The 19925-nt window shown below is 38.3% G+C and overlaps 1 protein-coding gene across 1 annotated transcript in view; it reads left to right on the top strand.

The window, feature by feature from the left end:
- Window positions 1–6365: 6365 nt before the first annotated feature.
- Window positions 6366–19925, top strand: part of ATF7IP2 (activating transcription factor 7 interacting protein 2) — a gene marked incomplete at its 5' end in the record, with an annotated part of 51409 nt that continues 37849 nt past the window's right edge. The window contains 2 exons of the mRNA XM_082713059.1: window positions 6366–6654; window positions 6712–7059. Coding sequence (XP_082569185.1) covers window positions 6366–6654; window positions 6712–7059 — 637 coding nt within the window. The remainder of the gene's footprint in view (window positions 6655–6711; window positions 7060–19925) is intronic.

Below are 19925 nucleotides of genomic sequence, written 5' to 3'. Positions count from 1 at the left end.
AAATTGATCTAGATCTAAATACAAAGCTACAGCTATAAAATGTCTAAAAGAAAAGATAGGAGTGTATCTTTGCAACCTTGATTGCCAGGGTCCAGCAAACTATGGACTACAGACCAAATGTGACCCACTACCCATTTCTGTTAATAATGTTTTATTGGGACACAGTCATGCGCATTCAATTCTGTACTGTCTAAAGTTGTTTTTACATTACAATAGCTGACTTGAACAGTCGTAACAGAGACCATACGAACCACAAAGCCTAAAAATATTTGCTTTCTGGCCCTTAGAAAAAACTTTTGCTGATCTTTGAAGTTAAATATATTGAATGATATATTTATTATATGACCTAAGAGTTCCACTCCCAGATAGGAAAAAAACAAAAAACAAAAAGCATATTCCCTGAAAGACTTGTATGCAAATGTTCCGGGCAACTGTATTCATAATAGATGAAACTGGAAACAACCCAAATGCCCATCAACAGGTAAATGGATAAACAAAGTGCAGTTGGTCAATACAATAAATGCTATGCCCCATTAAAAGAGAAAAAAAATATTAAATACGAACAATGTGGATGAATCTCAAAAACTTTATGCTGAATGATATAAAAGAGTATATACTATGTAATTCCATTTATATGAAGCTCTAGAACAGGAACAACTAATATATTTTTTTATTGAAAGCAAATCAGGGGTTTCTTGGGACTGGGGATCAGAGTTAGGGTGTGACTGTAAAGGGCACAAGGCAATTCGAGGGAGTAGTGTATTCTTTTTTTTTTTTTTTAAGATTTTATTTATTTATTTGACAGAGAGAAATCACAAGTAGGCAGAGAGGCAGGCAGAGAGAGAGGGGAGTAGTGTATTCTTGACCATGGTGGTAGTTACAAATCTCAGAACTCTCTGTAACTTAAAATGTATGTATTTTATTTTGTTATTTTTATACCCATAAAGTTGATTTTAAAAGTTAAAAAGGGGGTGTCTGGGTGGCTCCGTGGGTTAAAGCCTCTGTCTTCAGCTCAGGTCATGATCCCAGGGTCTTGGGATGGAGTCCCGCATTGGGCTCTCTGCTCAGCAGGGAGCCTGCTTCCTCCTCTCTCTCTCTCTCCCTCCCTGCCTCTCTGCCTAGTTGTGATCTCTGTCTGTCAAATAAACAAATAATCTTAAAAAAAAAAAAAGTAAAAAAAAACCAACATTGCGAATGACTCAAACTTGATCTCATACAACAGAAATAGATACTAAAGCAAAGTCACACTTTAGTACAACACTTGCAATCATCTATGCAGAAATGGATTTCAGTTCTGAAACCTTGTGATATAAGCACTTTGGAGATTAACCTTCGATTTCATTAAGACACTGGTCAGGAATGCTGAGTTGCTTTGTGCCAATTACCAACTGACAAGCATAAAATAACGTAAATGTTTTGGGTTTTGCTGTATAGGTTTGTCATCAAACACACTGGAGATCAGAGACAGAAGCAGCAAATGGTAAACAGGCAGACGTATAATGTAAGTCTTCCTTCTAGGGAGGGCCATAAGGGTATAAAAAGTCTCTCAGGTCAGGAGAGGGGGAAAGAAAAGCCTGGCAGAATCCTCATTCTAGTGGGGGCCTTATCCTTCACAGCCATACAACGCCAGGAAGGCCAGGGAAACCAACACGTGGTATCTTTGCCTGTTTGCGTGTGTTTCCAAACACTTTCTCATCAAAGGTACCTTACATTCTGTGGGCATCTTTTAATGCTATCACTCTCCCTAACTCTGATACCCACGTGTGGTGAATCCCCCCGTCCCCAAAATGAGAACTTTGACAGGAATGGAATAATTTTGGAATTGGCAGGCTGAATGCATCCTAAACATATCTAAGCTCATTCTATTTTAGTTGCTAAACGGATCATCCTTGATCAAGATTAGACTTGAAATATGTAGGCTTTGTTGTCTGGGAAGTTAGAAGGAAAGCATAAGAGTAGGACAATTCTATGGCCCCAATACTCTTGTATAATTCTATTTTCTCTTCTCTATTTCATCTATCTCTGCTCCAATTGTTATTATTTCTTTCCTTCTGCTGGCTTTTTATTTTAGTTTAGGAACTTCCTCCAGTTCTTTAAGGTGTAAAGTTTGGTTATTTATTTGAGATCTTTCTTCTCTTTTCATGTAGGCATTTAGAGCTCCAGGTTTTTCTCAAAGCCCTGTTTTTGCTGCATCCCCTAAGTTTTGGTATATTGTGTTTTCATTATTACTCATCCCAAAGTGTTTGATGATTTCTTTTCTGATTTCTTCTTTGGTCCATTGGTTGTTTAAGAACATGTTGGTTAAGTTCCACATATGTATACATTTTTCCAGTTTTCCCTCTGTTACCGATTTCTAGTTTTTTTTCCCACTGTTGCCAGAAGAGATACTTTTGTGATTTCAATCTTCTTAAATGTTTTTGAGGCTTGTATTGTGGCATAACATCTGGTCTGTTCTGCAGAACTGTTCCACATGCACTTGAAAATGCTTATTTTGCTGTATTGGTATGGGATACCCTTAATAGGTCTGGATTAGGTCTGGTTCGTTCATACTGTTGCTCAAGCCCTCTAATTACTTACTGACCTTCTTTTGGTTGTTCTATCCATTGTTGAAAATAGTGTATTAAAGTCTATAGTGATTCTTGCAGGATTTTCTATTTCTCCCTTCTGTACTGCTCATTTTTGCTTCATATATTTTTTTAGCTCTGTTGTAAGGTATGAATATGTATATAACTGTTCCATCGTCTGGATGGATTGACCCTTTTATCAATATATAATGTCCTCCTCTGTCTCTTGCAACAGTTCTTGACTACAAATCTATTTTGTCTGATATTATTATAGCTACCTCACTTCTCTTTCGGTTGCTGTTTGCCTAGAACATCGATTTTTATCTATTTTTAATACACTTGTGTCTTTAGATCTCAGCTGTGTCCCTTAGACAGCATAGAGTGAGATCATGGTTGTTGTTTTCTAATCTCTTCTGTCAAACTAGCCTTACTTTTTTTTTTTTTTTTTGAAAGACTTTATTTATTTAGAGAGAAAGTAGGGAGAAGCCAAGTAAGAGGAAGAGGGAGAAGAGTCCCAAGCAGACTTTCTGCTGAGCACAGAGCCCAACCTGGGACTCGATCCCATGACCCTGTGATCATGATCTGAGCTGAAACCAAGAGTTGGACACTCAACCAACTGAGCCCTTAGGCACCCTAATCTACCACTACTTTTAACGAGAGTTTAATTCATTTACATTTAAAGTGGCTACTGACAAGGAAAATCTTATTGTATTGCTCTCAAATTGCTCCTCTTCTCAGCTTGCTAGTTTTTCTTTCTTTTTTTTTTTTCTTATTGTTCTTCAATATCTCTATTCCCTTCTTCTGCGTTTATACGATTTTTTTTTTATGGTGGACCATTTTTATTCCTTTCTCATTTATTTTCCCTGGAAATGTTAAAAGTTATTTTCTTACTGATTACCCTGGGGGGATTACAATTAAACTCACACCTATTACAGTCTACTTTGTATTATTATCAATTTAACTTCAGTAGTATACAGAAACCTTGCTCTTACACAGCTCCTTCCTTCCTTCCCCCTGTATGTTAACACAAATTTCATCCTTACACATTGACTTTACCTGAAGTCAACTGATTCATAGCTGTCATTAAATCTAAAAACATATTTACAGCAACATCTAGAATAGTATTTGACAAAACAAATGGGCACACAGCCTTGCTAAGTTGACACATAAAATTTAACCATCATAATAATCATATTCAAAACAAAACTTCAAGATAATAAGAGACTAACTCCAGAGACATTTTTCACAATTGACAGTGCTGAGAACTATAAATAATCCTGACTTCTTTTTTTTTTTAAGATTTATTTATTTTAGAGAGAGAATAAGAGAAAGTGATAGACTGAGAGCATGCAAGAGTGGGGGGAGGGACAGAGGAAGAAGAGAATCTGAAGCAGACACCCCACTGAGAGTGGACCCTGATGTAGGGCTTGATCTCACCACCCTGAGATCATGACCTGAGCTGAAATTACCAGTCCAACATCTAGCCAGCTGAGCCACCTGGGCGCCCCTATAATCTTGGCTTCTAATGTTGTACTTTACGCCTGCTAAAACTCTCCAAAACACAAAGTAGTGACACTATGTTTATGTCTTTTTCTTTTTTTTTTTAAAGATTTTATTTATTTATTTGATAGAGAGAGATCAGAAGTAGATGGAGAGGCAAGCAGAAAGAGAGAGGGAAGCAGGCTCCCTGCCGAACAGAGAGCCCGATGTGGGACTCGATCCCAGGACCCTGAGATCATGACCTGAGCCGAAGGCAGCGGCTTAACCCACTGAGCCGCCCAGGCGCCCCTGTTTATGTCTTTTTCTTAATCTTATTTTTTTAAAAAGACATTTTAGACAATTAAGACAATTAATTGTCATAGACAAGAAGGCTCTATACTCAACGTGGCATTCAAACCCACAACTCAGAAACCAAGAGTTGCACGCTCTACCAATTGAACAGCTAGGAGCCCCAATGTGTATATGTTTTTAAGGTAGGAATGTTGATGGTAGGTTAGGAAAAAGAGAGACTAAACTGGTTTAGTAGTACCTGTTTGGTAATCACCTGAATAGCCATTTACAAAAAACCAGAAATAAACCTTTATTGAGCACCTTCTGTGTGTTAAATGCTTTATTAAACACTGTACATGGACTCAACTCGTGTAATTTGATCCATTCAATAATTCTGAGGTTACTTTTTTTGTCTTTTTCTAAAAGGTTACTTTTTACCATGTTTCTTGTGTTATTGGTAATTTCCATTCTACAGATAAGGAAACTGAGGTATTGGTTAGAGTATAATCATGAAAATAGAAACCAATGTAGATATTTCGAGCATAATGTTATTTAGTACAGAGAATTAGGGGCTTAAAAGCCTTTTGGGCTGGGACGAGAGGGTGGAAACCCTATGGAAGGGCTGGAAGAACTATTGCCACAATGGTTTTCATTGTGCCCTGGTTTCTGCAGTCCAAAAAGTAGGGAAGTTGCTGCTGCTATCAAAAAAGTTCAGAAAAAAACACTGTTGATTGTCACAGCTGCCTTATATCACTGAAGCAGGGACGGGCAGGGAAGAGCGCCAAAGCTCAAACAAAATACACAGAACAATAATTTATGTCTTTCTTCTTCTAAATCTCAGGAAGTACATCCGACTTGGCAAAATATCAATGAATCCAGAACACTGGCCATAGGGCATCTGGGAAATGTAGCTCCCAGGATTCCAGGCCAGCCTTGGGAATTGCTAAGAGGAGTATGAGAAAGAATGCTAGGATTCATTTTCTACTTTTTCCACAACGAGTTTCTACAAAGTTAGCAGCTTAAAACAACACTCAGTTGTGTCATAGTTTTATAAGTCCAAAGCTCAAGGGACTCAGCCCATAGAGCATGCAGCTCCTGACCCTGGGGTTGTGAGTTCCAGTCCAACGTTAGTCATGGAGCTTACTTTAAAGGGAAGAGAAGAAGAAGAAGAAAAAAAAACACGCAAGATAATACTATTACCCTAAATGAAAATGACATTTCTAAAGTCTACTTCTCACTGGTATTAAGTCTAAATTCTCATCTGACTCCAATTCACTTGCCTCCTACACCCTTTCTCTCAGCAACTCTATGTATACCCTTCAACCATGTTAGAAATTATTATCCAAGCAAAAAAACTTGTGTAAATACTGGCATTTACATTTTTGCCAATTTCCTTAGTGTTTGACTTCATACAGTTGGATTCGTGTATCTGTTTCTGCGTTTGACATGTTGCAGTATCAGAGTGACACTTTTCCAGAAGTTTCTGGAAAATTCCAGGAACACACCTGAGACCAACAGAATGAAAAAGGCGAATAACGTCTATTATTAAAATAATATTAACTTTGCGGACCCCTCAAAATTCCCAGACCACAGTTTGGGAACCCACTGGGTACATTATTGTGTTCATGGCCGAGTTTTCTGGAATGTGTGGCCTCGCCTCATTCTTCTCATAGCCAACAGCACTTACAAGGCCTGCAGCGCTCCCCCCAGCAACCAGAAGGGCTTTATCTCACAACTGACGGTTGAGTTCGTTCCCTGCCTTGAGCACAGAGAGGGCACTCAGAACTGACTGAACACACAGCAATCACTACGCGGGCCAGTATGTGCCTCACGAAATCTGACGCAGCCCAAGGTGACAGGATCCCAGGACAATTTAGGAAAACTCAAGAAAACACAACTGGGCTAGGCCCACTCGCCTGAGTCGCAAAATTTAAGGAGTCGCCCCCAAACTCCGTAATCCAGGTAACTGAGACTTTAAAGGCAATATTCTGAAAATTCAAGTCGGTTTTTGCAAACAAAGTTTCCCTGGTCATGACTTTCGGAAAACTTTCCAACGCGTCGCGTGAGTCCCTCAGAGCAACGGCCCCGGCTCGCGGCGCCACCACCGGGCGAGCGCGGGCGACAGCGGGACAAAGAGGCAGCGTAACCGCCAGCGAGATCTCCGCACCCCGCAGCCGACCGCCACTTACCGGCCGCTTTTCCCCGCCCCCGCCCGGCCCACTCCACCAGGGCGCCCCTGATTGGCTGGGCCGCCTCATGTTCACGCTTCCATTGGCCGAGAGGCCGGCGGGGGCGGGCACGGGCAGACTTACCTCCACAGGTCCCCGCGGGAGCGTTATTGTGCGCGGCGGTTGCTGTTCGTTGAGCTTCTGTTGAGAGAAGCGGCCGGCGCGGCGCCGCCGGAGGTACGTTGGGGCCGGGCGAGAGCCCCGCGCGAGCGGCGGTTGGTTGAGTCGGCGGTTGCGCGGCGCCGCGCGCCTGAGGGCCGAAGCCCCGGGACGCCGCGCAAGCAAAGCGGTCGCGGCGGCGGGGCCGACCGAGAGGCGCCCGCAGAGTGGCTCGGGGGCTGGGGCCGGGAGGACGCCCGCGACGGGCGAGAGCACGCGTCCGCGGCGCTTCCCAAGGGGGGCGGTGCGGGGAGCGGCGGCGGCGGCGTGCGCCCCGCGTGGGAGTCGCGGCTGCGAAGGGACACGGCGACGGCCGCCACGGGGTTTTGTCCTTCCGAGTAAGTACGGGATCGGGGCCCGGCCGGACTACTTTTAGCGGCTCCGGGGTTAAGTGGGACCCCGCACGGCGCTGAGCGGCTGGCTGAAGATCCGCGGGGCGGGAAGGCTGTCGTGGAGCTGGGGGCCCGGGGACAGAGGGGATCCCCAGAGATCCAGCGACCCAGGTCCTAGGGGGGCCCGGCGCGCAGACGTGGGCCAGACACCTGTTGGCGCCTAGGGGCGCTGGGGATGCTGTCGCCGAGTCGTCCCGGAGGTGGCTTTCCCTCTCCGGCCCAAGCTTGAATATAGGTGCGTATCTGCTTACGAAACCGTCTTCTCCTTCTGACCGGCTTTCCCTCCCATTTGGGCAAAGTTGGAGGATGTGTGCAGTAGAGGAAGCGTTTAGTTTGCTTTTGTCTCTCCGACTCCAGTCCGACTGTACTTGGAAAATTGACCTCTTCCAGCTTTGCCTGATAAGGGGCCGGACGACCAAGCTGCGGACGTGGTGAGCCGGCATCTGCCGTGGGCTCCAGGTCGAGCTAGCTTTCACTGCCCCAAAGACGTTGCATGGTCAAGATCTAGAAGAAGGAGGGTGCTCGGTGGCCCCGTAAAGGAAAACGTTGGACGAATTTGCGTCTCGTCCACTGTAAACCGACTTCGTTTACGCCAGCCTGGGATTCCATACACTTACCGTGAGGATTTTGTCCTGTGTTTACCGGTAGCCAGGAACCGATCCGAGACATGGGTATTTGCAAAACGCGGTGAAGAACAGTCAAGACAAAAGTAACTTGTGTCACAGGAGAGCTACTGAAAAATGCAAAAATGAAGCCTCCGAATCAAGGAGTAATTCGTCGAGTTCAGCGTTTGTCAAGGGTGCCTTCGTAGTTTATCCTTCAGTCCGGCGTTTAGAGACACTGGGTCTGACCCTGATCAAACTAATCTGCTTAATGCTCAGTCGTAACCTGCAGATTTGTACAGACCACATCCTAAGACTGTCTTCTGCCTCAACAGAAATGCAAGAACAGTGCCGTATTGGAAATGATTTACGTCTCTTAAGAACTGGTGTGTCTACGTACATCTTGAATATTCTGCTCTGACTCCCGTACCTCACCTCAGCTCTCAGTTCACTGTATTTCCTTGATCTTTGTATCTTGAATTCCGGGATGAAAATACTGTGTGACCCTCCCTTCTTTGTGCATATCCTGTAATTCTCTTTTAGTGGGTGTTTACAGATGTATTTCATTTCATGTAATCAAATTTTAAGTAATATACTGGGTAGTTGTTACCAATAAAAATAAACTTTATAACTTTAAATGTGCAAGAGTGTTTTCATTGAGTGAGATTACATTAAATATAAAACTATCTTATTTTGTCTCATATTATGGCACCATTTAAATGCTCTGCTCTCTGAGTCTTTTTTTTTTTAAGATTTCATTTGAGAGAAAGAGCACATGAGCCGGTTGGGGGGGGGCAGTGACAAGCAAACTGCCCACCTAATGCTTGATCCTATGACATGGAGATCATGACCTGAGCCAGAGTTAAGACACTTTAACTGACTGAGCCACTCAGGCACCCCGTTCTAAGAGTCTTAAACCTTGATAGATACCTTTAAAATGCATTACTGTAGACTCAGGTACCTAATTTCTTATCATTCTTCAGCTTTATCAATCTCAGTAAGCCAGAAAAATTGTAATCAGGCTGTATGTGGAGAGAAATAACACTCTGAGTAGGGCAGATACTCGGATGTAGTTTGCATTTTTAAACTTCTGATTAAATTTCTTGGGATGTAAGGGATGGTCCTATGAACAGATCTTACTAAATTTAACAATTATGTAGATGCACTAAATGTATCTACTAAATACGGTACCATTAATGTACCTCTGTGACACTGTGTATAGTGCTGCTGATAAGAAATAGCTTAGAGATAACTATTGCAAAAGTTGCTGAGGCCTGTTTTGATACTTTAAGGAAAGAATGACCCTGGCTGGCTTTCCAGAAGTTAATTTTTGTAAGTTGGGTATACATTTAAGTGGCATCTTATATAATACGAAAGTCCTCTTCCTGAGGATATAAAAGTAAACACACATCTCTGCCCTTAAAGCTCATCACTAAAAATAAATGTTTGTAATAGGGTATTCAGATAATGTTGTTCTCTTGAGGGAAAGCTTTTTTAAAGAGGTGATCTTTAAACATGACCTTGAAAGAATGAGGAAAAAGGGGAAACACCGATAGATGACAGTTCCGATGAATTAAAACAGTGAAAGGTTTATAGGAAATGATAAGATAAAATTCAATAGCTTCAGGAAAAAGAAAATACAGGAAAGCTAATCCAATCATGCTAGTCTGATTATGTAGAAAATACTTGCCTGTTACAAGTTAAATATTGATTTAGCTACAAATCTGATAAAAAGGTATAGAGAGCTAAATTTCATCTGTAAGTATAGAAATTTGATAATGGTTAGAATTTGTAACAACTAGTGTGAACATATTACTTTAAAATGCTGATCTATTAAAAAAAAACCCAAGTTGCTAAATTAGTTAAAATTGACTGCCACTAGACATTAAGGAGTGCTGATAAGCATCTACTTCCTTTCATTATGAACACTTTATAATGTTTCATTTTATGGTATTCCATTGATAAAAATGATTAAAAGCAAAATTGTACTAGCACTTAGAAGGTGGCTGATGGCAGTTGGCCCATGGACCACTTAGAGGAATAAGGATTAGTTTATTCTCATGAGATTATCACCTGGCACATGATCAGGTTTTGTCATTTTGTTGATCATTTATATACCTCTGAAGATGACCCTGTCTCTTCATAACTGCTTACCTGATTTGTACTTGTGGTACAAGATTTCTTTGTGTCTTAAGATCCTGAGTTTAAATGCTGGCTCCAAACTGTGTTTCCTGGAACAAGTTATATAACCTAGTTCTGGCTGTTTTTTTTTTAAGTTTCACGTTTAGTAAAGGTAAAGTAAAGATCTGGTTCATTGGATTTTTAAAAAATATAACAAGAATTGCCATTTGTTTAGTGCTTACATGTATTAAGATAACCGTCTCAACAAGAAGCATTATGAGAGATTTCATAATGAAGAAAACCAGTCCATCACTAGGAATAAACTCAAATCAGTATCTACTCAAAGCTTCAAACTATATATAAAGAAAAAAGCACAATGACTAAATAAAAAAAAAAAATAGACAAACCCACAATCAATGTTTTGAATAGCTGGAAGATTGTGAACAGCACAGCTAAAAACAATCTGAACTTGTTGGCATTTTCGTATAACACCACCACGCCCAACAGTGTTGAAGGACATGTTCTGCTCAAGTATACGTGGAACTTTTGGAAAAATTGGCCATGAAGCTAGCCTCAACAAATAAAAGACTGAAATCACTTGGGAGGATATTCTCTGACTATAGTGCAACTAAGCTAACTTCCAACAAAAATATAAATGGGAATCTGCAATTGCCTGGATATTAATGTTTTAAATAATTCACAAGTGATAGAAGGAATTGTAATGGAAATGGGAAAAAGTTTGAACCAAATATTAAAATTGAGGTAGGGTTTATCAAAAGGTATAGAATTCAACTAAAGCAGAACTAGAGGAAAATTTTACAGCTTTAAATGCAAAGTGAGAAGGGGAAAGGAACTGAAAGTTAAAGATCGGCATTTTCATCTCAAGCTGGAAAAGGAACAACAAATCAAGCCTGAAGAAAATGGAATTAAAATGCCAAAAGGAAATGATGAACACTAAGTACAAGAGAAAGTCAGAAAAGCCAGAAGTCAGTGCTTTAAAAACCCTAATTCAATGGATAAATTTCTAGTAAGAATGATGAAGAAATCACTGATATCAAGACTAGAAAGATCACTACACAAGGCTCAGTGAAGCCTGGCTGGCTACAAGGGAAAAGAAGGAGCGGTGGGAGCAACAACAGCTGACAGAGTCCCTGTGCCAGGCAGCCATGGGCCAGAGTGACTTTAGCCTCCTGGACCACTGGTGCCAGGCTTGCTGCAAAACCAACTTCCAGTGCCAGCGGGTGCCAATATATTTCACTCACCGTTCTGACATCTGCCCAGCTGCGCTAAGAAGCTGGTGCAGGCGCTAAGACATCTGGAGGCTGAGCCTGGCCTGAGCTGCCACCACCCCCATATATATTCTAAAAAGAAAAGTACTACAGATCTTGCAAATGTTACAAATATAATTAGAGAGTACAATGAAGAACTTCATAAATGTGAAATTCTGTTGAAAGAAAAACAACTAAAGGTAACAGATGTAGAAAATATGAATGGTCCTGTGTCCATTTTTAAAAATTCAGTTATTACTGAAAAGCTTTATCATCGCTAAGTTAACTCCAAACCCAGATGGCATTATGGTGAATTATTTCTAACCTTTAAGGAAGAAGTAATACCATTTGCAAAGAAACTGAAAGAATTTCCAGTTTTATGGGGCCACCATACATAACCTTGGTGTCAAAACATGATAAAGGAAAATTATAGGCTTTTCTCTCCTAATACTGATACAAAATTCAATTGAATTGAACTAAAAATTGAATCCAGAACATGGGAGAGTATCTAGGAATAAGCTACATTAATATTTTAAAATATCAACATGATGCAAATTAATAGAAAAAAGAGATTATGTGCTCTTCTAAATACATATGAAAAGACATTTGATTAACTTGAAAACACAATCATGGTAAAATCTTAACTGGGAATGAAAGGATAATTATTAATCTAATAAAGTGTATCTCTAAAAATTATTACAAAAATCATATTTAGTGGTGGTATAATGAAATACCACACCTTACCCAAGTTTGGTGATGAGAAAGCATGTGCACTAACAGCATACCTACTCATATACTAGAGGTTCTAAATGTAGTAAGACAAGAAAAGAAAAAAATAAGGATTAACAAGAAAAATCATGACATTGCCTTCATAGAAAATTCAAACAAGTGAATCTGATGACTTAATTGGAGATGTGATCAGTTAAAACAGTGCTTATATTTCTCTGTAATAGGCAGACGTGAAATTTTAAAAATGTTTTATTCATTTGAGAGAATGAATTTGTAAGAAGAGTACAAGTAGGGAGGGTAAAAGGGAGAGGAAGAGGCAGACTCTGCGCTGAGCAGGAATCTCAGTCCAGTGCTTGATTTGATCTCAGGACCCCAGAATCATGACCTGAGGCTAAGGCAGATGCTAAACCGAGCCACCCAGGTACGCCATAAGTATGAAATTTTAAAATGCCACTTGTAAAGCATTTTAAGATGATACCTAGGGCATTAAAGGAAGGAATAGAGGATCAAAAGATACAAGGCTTATAAAGTAAAATGTAGACATAAATTGAACTATCAATAATGTCAAATATGAATGGATTAAACGATCTAGTCATATAGAGATTTTCAGACTGGAGGAAAAAGAGCATCCAAGTATGTGCTGTCTACAGGAGATACACCTTAGTTTGAAAAATATAAATAATGTTGAAAGTGAGAAGATAGAAAAAGATCTGTCGTACAAAGAGCAGCCGTAAGAAATTGAGTGGTTATACTGATGTCAAACAAAATAGACTTTAGAATAAAAATTTTACTAAAGGTAAAGAGGGATGTTTTATAATAAAAGGACTAGTCCCTTCCGGCACCTGGGTGGCTCAGAGGGCTAAGCCTCTGTTTTCAGCTCAGGTCATGATCTCAGGGTCCTGGGATCAAGCCCTGCATTGGGCTCACTGCTCAACAGGGAGCCTGCTTCCCTTTCTCTCTCTGCCTGCCTCTCTGTCAAATATATATATATATTATATAATATATAATTATATATGTAATATATAATTATTTATATATATTATATTAAAAATTATATAAATATAAAATTATATATAAATATATAAAAATTATATATATATAATACATATATTTTATATATATATATAAAAGGACTAGTCCCTGGGGAAGTTGGAACAATTACATATATGTCCATATATGTGTGTGTATGTATATATTAAATACACCCAATAGCAGCACCAAAATACATAAAGCAAATATTGACAAGAATTGAAGGGAGAAATAAACAATTCAGTAATAATGGTTGGTGACTTCAATATAGTGCTTTCATAATGGATAGAAAACTAGGCAGGAGATCAGTAAAGATTTGAGTAACACTGAAAGCCAAGTAGACCTAGGAGACATCATGCAGTCAAAATAACAGCAGAATAACACATTGTTCTCATGTACATAGAACATTCTCTGATATAGACATACTAAGCCATAAAACAAACTTCAGCAAATTTAAAAGGATTGAAATCAATGAAGTACATCCTCCGATTACAGTGGAATGAAATTAAGATTCAGTGCCAAGAAGAAATTTGAGAAATTCACTACTGTACCTAAATTAAAGAACTGCTAAGTAACCTATGGGTCAAAGAAACTCCTCAAGAGAAATTAAAAAATACTTAATGACATAACATTCCAAGACTTTGAAGTGAAATTAAAGCAGTTGTTTGAATGAAATTTGTAGTCAGGGAGCCAGGATAACTCAGTCAGCTGAACGTCCAATTCTTGGTTTCAGCTCAGGTCTTAATCTCAGGATCATGAGATTGGGGCCCAGCAGCGGCTCCACAATCAGCAGGGAGTCTGCTTGAGATGCTCTTTCTCCCTCTCCCCTACTTGTGTGCGCTCACGCTCTCTCTCGCTTTCAAATATTTTTTTTCTTAAGCAGGAAACTTGTAGTGATGGACACCTATTTTAAAAAAGAAAGTCTTGGGGTACCTGGGTGGTTGAGTGTCCAACTCAGTCTCAGCTCTGGTATTGATCTCAGGGTTTTGAATTCAAGCCCAGCATGGGGCTCCTACTTTAAAAAGGATAAATAATAAAGAAATAAAATCTCAAGTCAATAACCTGACCTTTAGTCTTACTACAAAAAGAAGAGCAAACTAAACCTAAGTCAGAAGAATGAAGGAAATAATAAAGATTACAGCAGAAAGTAATAAAATTAAGGAAAAAAAAAACCCAGAAAATCAAGGAACCCAAAAGTTGTTTTTCAAAAAGACTGACAAACCTTTACCTAGACTGAATATGAAAGAGACTCAAATAACTGAAATCAGGAATGACAGAGGGAGCATTAATACCATCCTTCCAGAAGTTTAAAAAAAAATAAATTGATGAGAATACTATAGAACAATTCACTTCATACCAATCAAATAAATGGTTGAAATAGACAAATTTCTAAAGAGACCCAAATGACCAAAACTGACCCAAGAAGAAATAGAAAATCAGAACAGGCCTATAACAAGTATAGGGACTGAATTAGAACATAGAAAAGGCCAGTATCAGATGGCTATATTGTTGAATTCTACAAAACATATAAAAATACCAATTCTTTTTTTTTTTTTAAAGATTTTATTTATTTATTTGACAGAGAGAGAGAGATCACAAGCAGAGAGGCAGGTGGGGGTGGGGGGGGAAGTAGGCTCCCCACTGAGCAGAGAGCCTGATGTGGGGCTCAGCCCCAGGACTCTGGGATCGTGACTTGAGCCAAAGGCAGATGCTTAACCCACTGAGCCACCGAGGTGCCCCCAAAATACCAATTCTTTGCAATTTTTTTTTTAAGAAACAGAAGAGGAAGAAACACTTCCCTAATCATTCTGTGAGGCCAGGAGGCCAGTATTCTTCTGAAAACAAAATCAAAGACCTCACAAGAAAACTGCAGAACAGTATCTCTTATGAATATAGATGCAAGAATCTTCAGCAAAATACTAAAAAATTCAAACCAGCAACCCAGGGAAAGGATTATACACCATGACTATGTGATATTTATCCCAGAAATATGTATATGGCTGTTCTATCTTCTGGATGGATTGACCCTTTTATCAATATATCATGTCCTTCTCTGTAGCTTGCAAAAGTTCTTGACTACAAATCTATTTTGTCTGATATGATTATAGCTACCCCACTTCTCTTTCAGTTGCTGTTTGCCTGGAATATATATTTTTATCTATTTTCAATCTACTTGTGTCTTTAGATCTCAGCTGAGTCTCTTAGACAGCATATAGTGGGATCACTATAGTGTTGTTTTCTAATCTGTTTTGTCAAACTAGCTCTGCTTTTTAAAAAAAGATTTTATTTATTTATTGAGAAAGGGGGGTAGGAGCCAAGTGAGAGGAAGAGGGAGAGAGTCCCAAGGGGACTCTGCTGAGCACAGAGCCCAACCTGGGACTCGATCCCATGACCCTGTGATCATGACCTTATCCCAGGAATATAAGGCTGATTTCACATCCAAAAATATATTAATGTAATCTACCAGATCAATAAAATAGAAAACAGAGCCATATGATTTTGTTAATAGATGCTAAAATATTTTCTAACAAAATATAATGCTCCTTTACAATAAAAATATTGAACAAAGTAAAGATAATTAGGAAATTCCTTATCCTGATAAAGGTTATCTGTGAAAAATCCACTGCTAACACCATACAGAAGGGTTAAAGACTAAAGATTTTTCCCCTAAGTTAGAATAGGACAAGGATGTCAACTTTTGCCACCTCTGATATATTTCTGTTCAGAATAGGCAAGAAAAATTAAATATAAGGCATCAAGACTGGGAAAGAAGAAATAAAACTACTGACATGTGACAGGCTTTTGTTTGTAGATAATCCTAAGGAACACCCCCCCCCCAAAAAAAAACTAGAGATGAAAATAAGGTCAACAATGTTGCATGCAAGATGAATATAGTTTTCTATTGTATTTCCATGTATTTGAAATGAAAAAATCCAAAAATGAAATCAAGAAAAATAGTTTCATTTACAACAGTATCAAAAAGAAGTGCAAAACTCTAAATACTACAATACACCTTTGAAAGAACTAAATATTGAGGTAAATGGAAAGACTTCCATGTTCTTGGATCAGAGTACTTGATAAAACCGAGGTAGCCAGACATCCTAAATTGATCTATCTAGGTTCAACAAATCCCTATCAAAGTCAAGTAGGCTTCTTTGTGGAAATTGTTAATCTCATCCTGAAATTCACATACATATTTAAGGAACTCAGAATAGCCCAAACAATCCTCAAAAACAAAGTTGAGGACTGCTATCCTAAATTTAAAACTAAACAGAAAGCTATAGTAATTGAGACCTACATATCAGTGGGATAAAACTGAGAATCCTGAAGTAAACCTTAAAATTTAAATTAATTGGTCTTGACAAGAGTGCTATAACAATTCACTGGGGGACAGAGTAGCCTTTTCAAATGGTGCTGGAACAACTATCCACATATAAAACAATAAATGAATGATCTTCACACTGTTTATAATTATTAAAATGGATCAAAGCTATAAACTTTGAAATAGGAGTAATCTTCACGACCTTGGATTAAGCAGTGGTTTCGTAGATGTGACTCCAAAAGCTCAAGCTACAAATACAGAACTAGGGCACCTGGGTGGCACAGTCAGTTAAGCCTCCGATCCTTGGTTTCACCTTAGGTTGTAATCTCAGTGTCATGAGACAGCCACTTGTTGGTCTCCACACTCAGCTCAGAGCTACTTAAGACTGTCTCTTCCTCTGTACCCTACCTAAGATAAATAAGTAAATCTTCTAAAAAATGAAAAACTGTAATTTTTCAAAGCATATGACCAAGAAGTAGAAAAGACCCACAGAATGTGAGAAAAGGTTTGCAAATCATAAGTGAAAAGGGACTGAAATCTAGAATATATATATATAATTCTTACAAGTCAATAATAAAAAGGCAAATAATTCAATTTTAAAGTAGGCAAATGATCTGAATAAATAAGACAAGTGGCCAATAAGCAGCATCATTAACCATCACGGAAATGCTTATCAAAATGACAATGACGTACCACATCACTCTCACCAAGATGACTCTACTGGAAAGACCTAATAGTGTTGATGAAGAGATTAAAACAAAATCCCTCATACACTCCTGTTGTGAATGTAAATTGGTCCAGATGTTTTTGAAAACAGTTGTTCCTCAGAAGGCTAAATATGGAGTTACAGTATGATTCAGCAGTTCCATATAGGCATATAACCAAGAGAAATGATCACACAGAAACTTACAAGTAAATGTTTATAGCAGATTTATTAATATAGCCTGTTTTGGCTCTGAAGTAGATTTAAATATCCAAAATTATTCTTGGAAGTATATCTAACATAAAAGTAAGGTAAAATCTGAGATGTAAAGTTCAAATCCTTTTTGTTTACTTAAGTAATTTCTATACCCGATGTGGTGATCCAACTCACAACCCAGAGACTGAGTCACGTGCTTTTCTGACTGAACTAGCCAGGTATCCTTTGAACACTTTAAGATAATATATATTTAAATAATCTTGTTTTACTCTTCAGTAGTTACTGAAACATTGGCTGAAATGCTTTTTTTTTTTTTAAAGATTTTATTTATTTATTTGAGAGAGAGAGAGAGAGAAAGCATGAGAGGAGAGAGGTCAGCAGGAGAAGCAGACTACCTGCTGAGCAGGGAGCCTGATGTGGGACTTGATCCCAGGACTCCAGGATCATGACCTGAGCCGAAGGCAGTCACTTAACCAACTGAGCCACCCAGGTGCCCTGGCTGAAATGCTTTTAGAAAACTTCTAAATATACTAGAATTCATGGAATCGTGAAGCATATGTAGACCATATAAAAAGGACATTTTCATGTTTGGGTAAAATGTGGAGATAACAACCAATAGAGAGTAAAATATAATAGCAAAAAGCTGTGAAAATTATAAGGCATAACACCAAGTATAAGTTAAAGCTTTAGTGGCAATATTAAATGTAAATGGATTAAATTCTATTAAAAGATTCATTAGGCTAAAATATTTTCAATAACTTACAAGAGACCTCTAAAATTGATGGGATGGACAACAGTATGGTCAGCAAGATTTACATCATCAGATAAATGAATGATAACATTTTTAAAGTTCAAAATTAACAGGATACGGTCTAACAATTAATTATACACCTGAGGGCAAAATGAAATTAGATCCCTTCTTCTCAGTATATTTTGAAATCAATTCTAGATGGATTAAGGACTTAAATTATGAAAGACAGATCTTTAAAACTTGAGAAAATATAGATGACTTCTCTTTCCTACCTTGTGCTGCTGGACAGTACCATGATTCTAAAGATCTGTGTGACATGTTGCTTATTTGACAGCAAAGGATTCAAGCTGGCTGGAGAAAATCAGAAGTTCTGATGATAGCAGGGATCCCCAGTTAGACTGTCTTTTTCTTTTTATTCTCCCAATAATAAATTTCACTAAACCTCTCTACAATATGTAAACTGTCATTTGTCTTTTAGGCAGTTACCAGTATTTAACTTCCCTTTTACAGGAAGTTTTACTTATTTTTCCCTAAGCATACCAATGCAGAGGTTTTCCAAGTGAAAGACCTCTCCATAGTGCCCTGGGTTTTACCAACTAACAAGTTGTATGCTGTTATGACCAACTTTCTCATGTTTGTAAACTTAAAAATAATTTTCTCTGAGCAAGTATTCCTATCAGAGATTCACTCATGTCTGCTTTTATGTATTTTTTATAATTGCACAACAGTGGTGCAGGTCTGTGTCCTGAGATAACTTAGATCAGAAGGTTTCTGTACCACCAGTCGGCCTCTCTATTTCACATATTACCTAGAGGTGGGGAAGTATTTCTCAAGAGAGATTAACCTTTAGCCATTAAAGAAAAAAAAAAAGAAATCTCTCTATTTTAAAATTAGGAAGATCCAAAGACAAGCCACAAATGAGAGAAGATACTTGTAACTCATACAACAAATGATTGACAGAGCATTATTATTCATAATAAGTTCTCTTAAAAAGTAAATGAGAAAAGATAACCCAATCAAAAACAAAATAAGTAAGACGAAACCAAGAATTTAGCAGATAAGGAAATATGTATAGCTAATAAACATAGGAAGATGCTACTAGTTAGGGAAATGCAAATTAAGACTGTGAGATATTTATCTATATCCAAGTAGATTTGTAAAAATTCAGTCTGACAACACCAAAGGCTTGAGAGCATGTGGATAATGTGGTAACTCAAACATTGCCCATAGGGATGTAAACTAGTACACCTGCTTTGGAAAATAATTTAACTATCTTGAGAATTTGAACATTTGCGTATCTTATTGCTACCCAACAAATCCACTCAAAAAATATTTGTAGACATGCTCCTTGAAACAGTAGTCATAGCAGTAATGTTAGTGAGAAAAAGAAAACTGAAGTGACTCAAATATACTTTATAGAGAACCAGATAAGTACCTTTTCTTATACTGGCCCAATGGATCATTATGATGCCATTAACATTGTATGAATTACTGCTATACACAGTTTTATGAATGAGTCTGGGGATATGTGTGAAGACATGTTAGAAAACTCTGTAGTTTGCTCAAAAGTAAGCAGAATAAAACTTGATTGTTTTTACACATCACATTTATAATGAAATTAATGTAAAAAGTAATAGAAGTATAAACTCAAAACTCTTGATCTGGGCTTAGGTCTTGATCTCAGTCAGGGTCATGAGTTCAAGCCTTTCATTGGGCTCCACACTGCTGGTCATGGAGCATACTTAAAAAGAAAAAAATTAATCAACCATGCCAGAAGAAAAACTTTTTTTGTTCATTCTCTCTATGGGAAATACTGCAAAAATTGTGTTCATGAAGAGGCAATCAAATATGTAGTCCTAGAGGGAAAAACCTTATATTGAGTCAGGCCCTTAATTAATGAAGGTATGCTATTTTTTTTGGATTTTTGATTTTCATTTTTAAGAAAAATTTTTTGGATTTTTGATTTTCTTTTAATTTTGTTTTTGTTTTTCAGAGTTAGGCTACAAGCCCAGCATGGCGCCCAATACAGGGCTTGAACTCATGACCTTGAGACTGAGTGTCGGTGCTTACT

Source organism: Mustela nivalis, assembly GCF_964662115.1.
Source record: "Mustela nivalis genome assembly, chromosome: 19".
In the NCBI taxonomy this organism is placed as follows: Eukaryota; Metazoa; Chordata; class Mammalia; order Carnivora; family Mustelidae; genus Mustela; species Mustela nivalis.
Note: the sequence above shows the minus strand (reverse complement) of the source record. Positions and strands in the feature narration are given on the sequence as shown.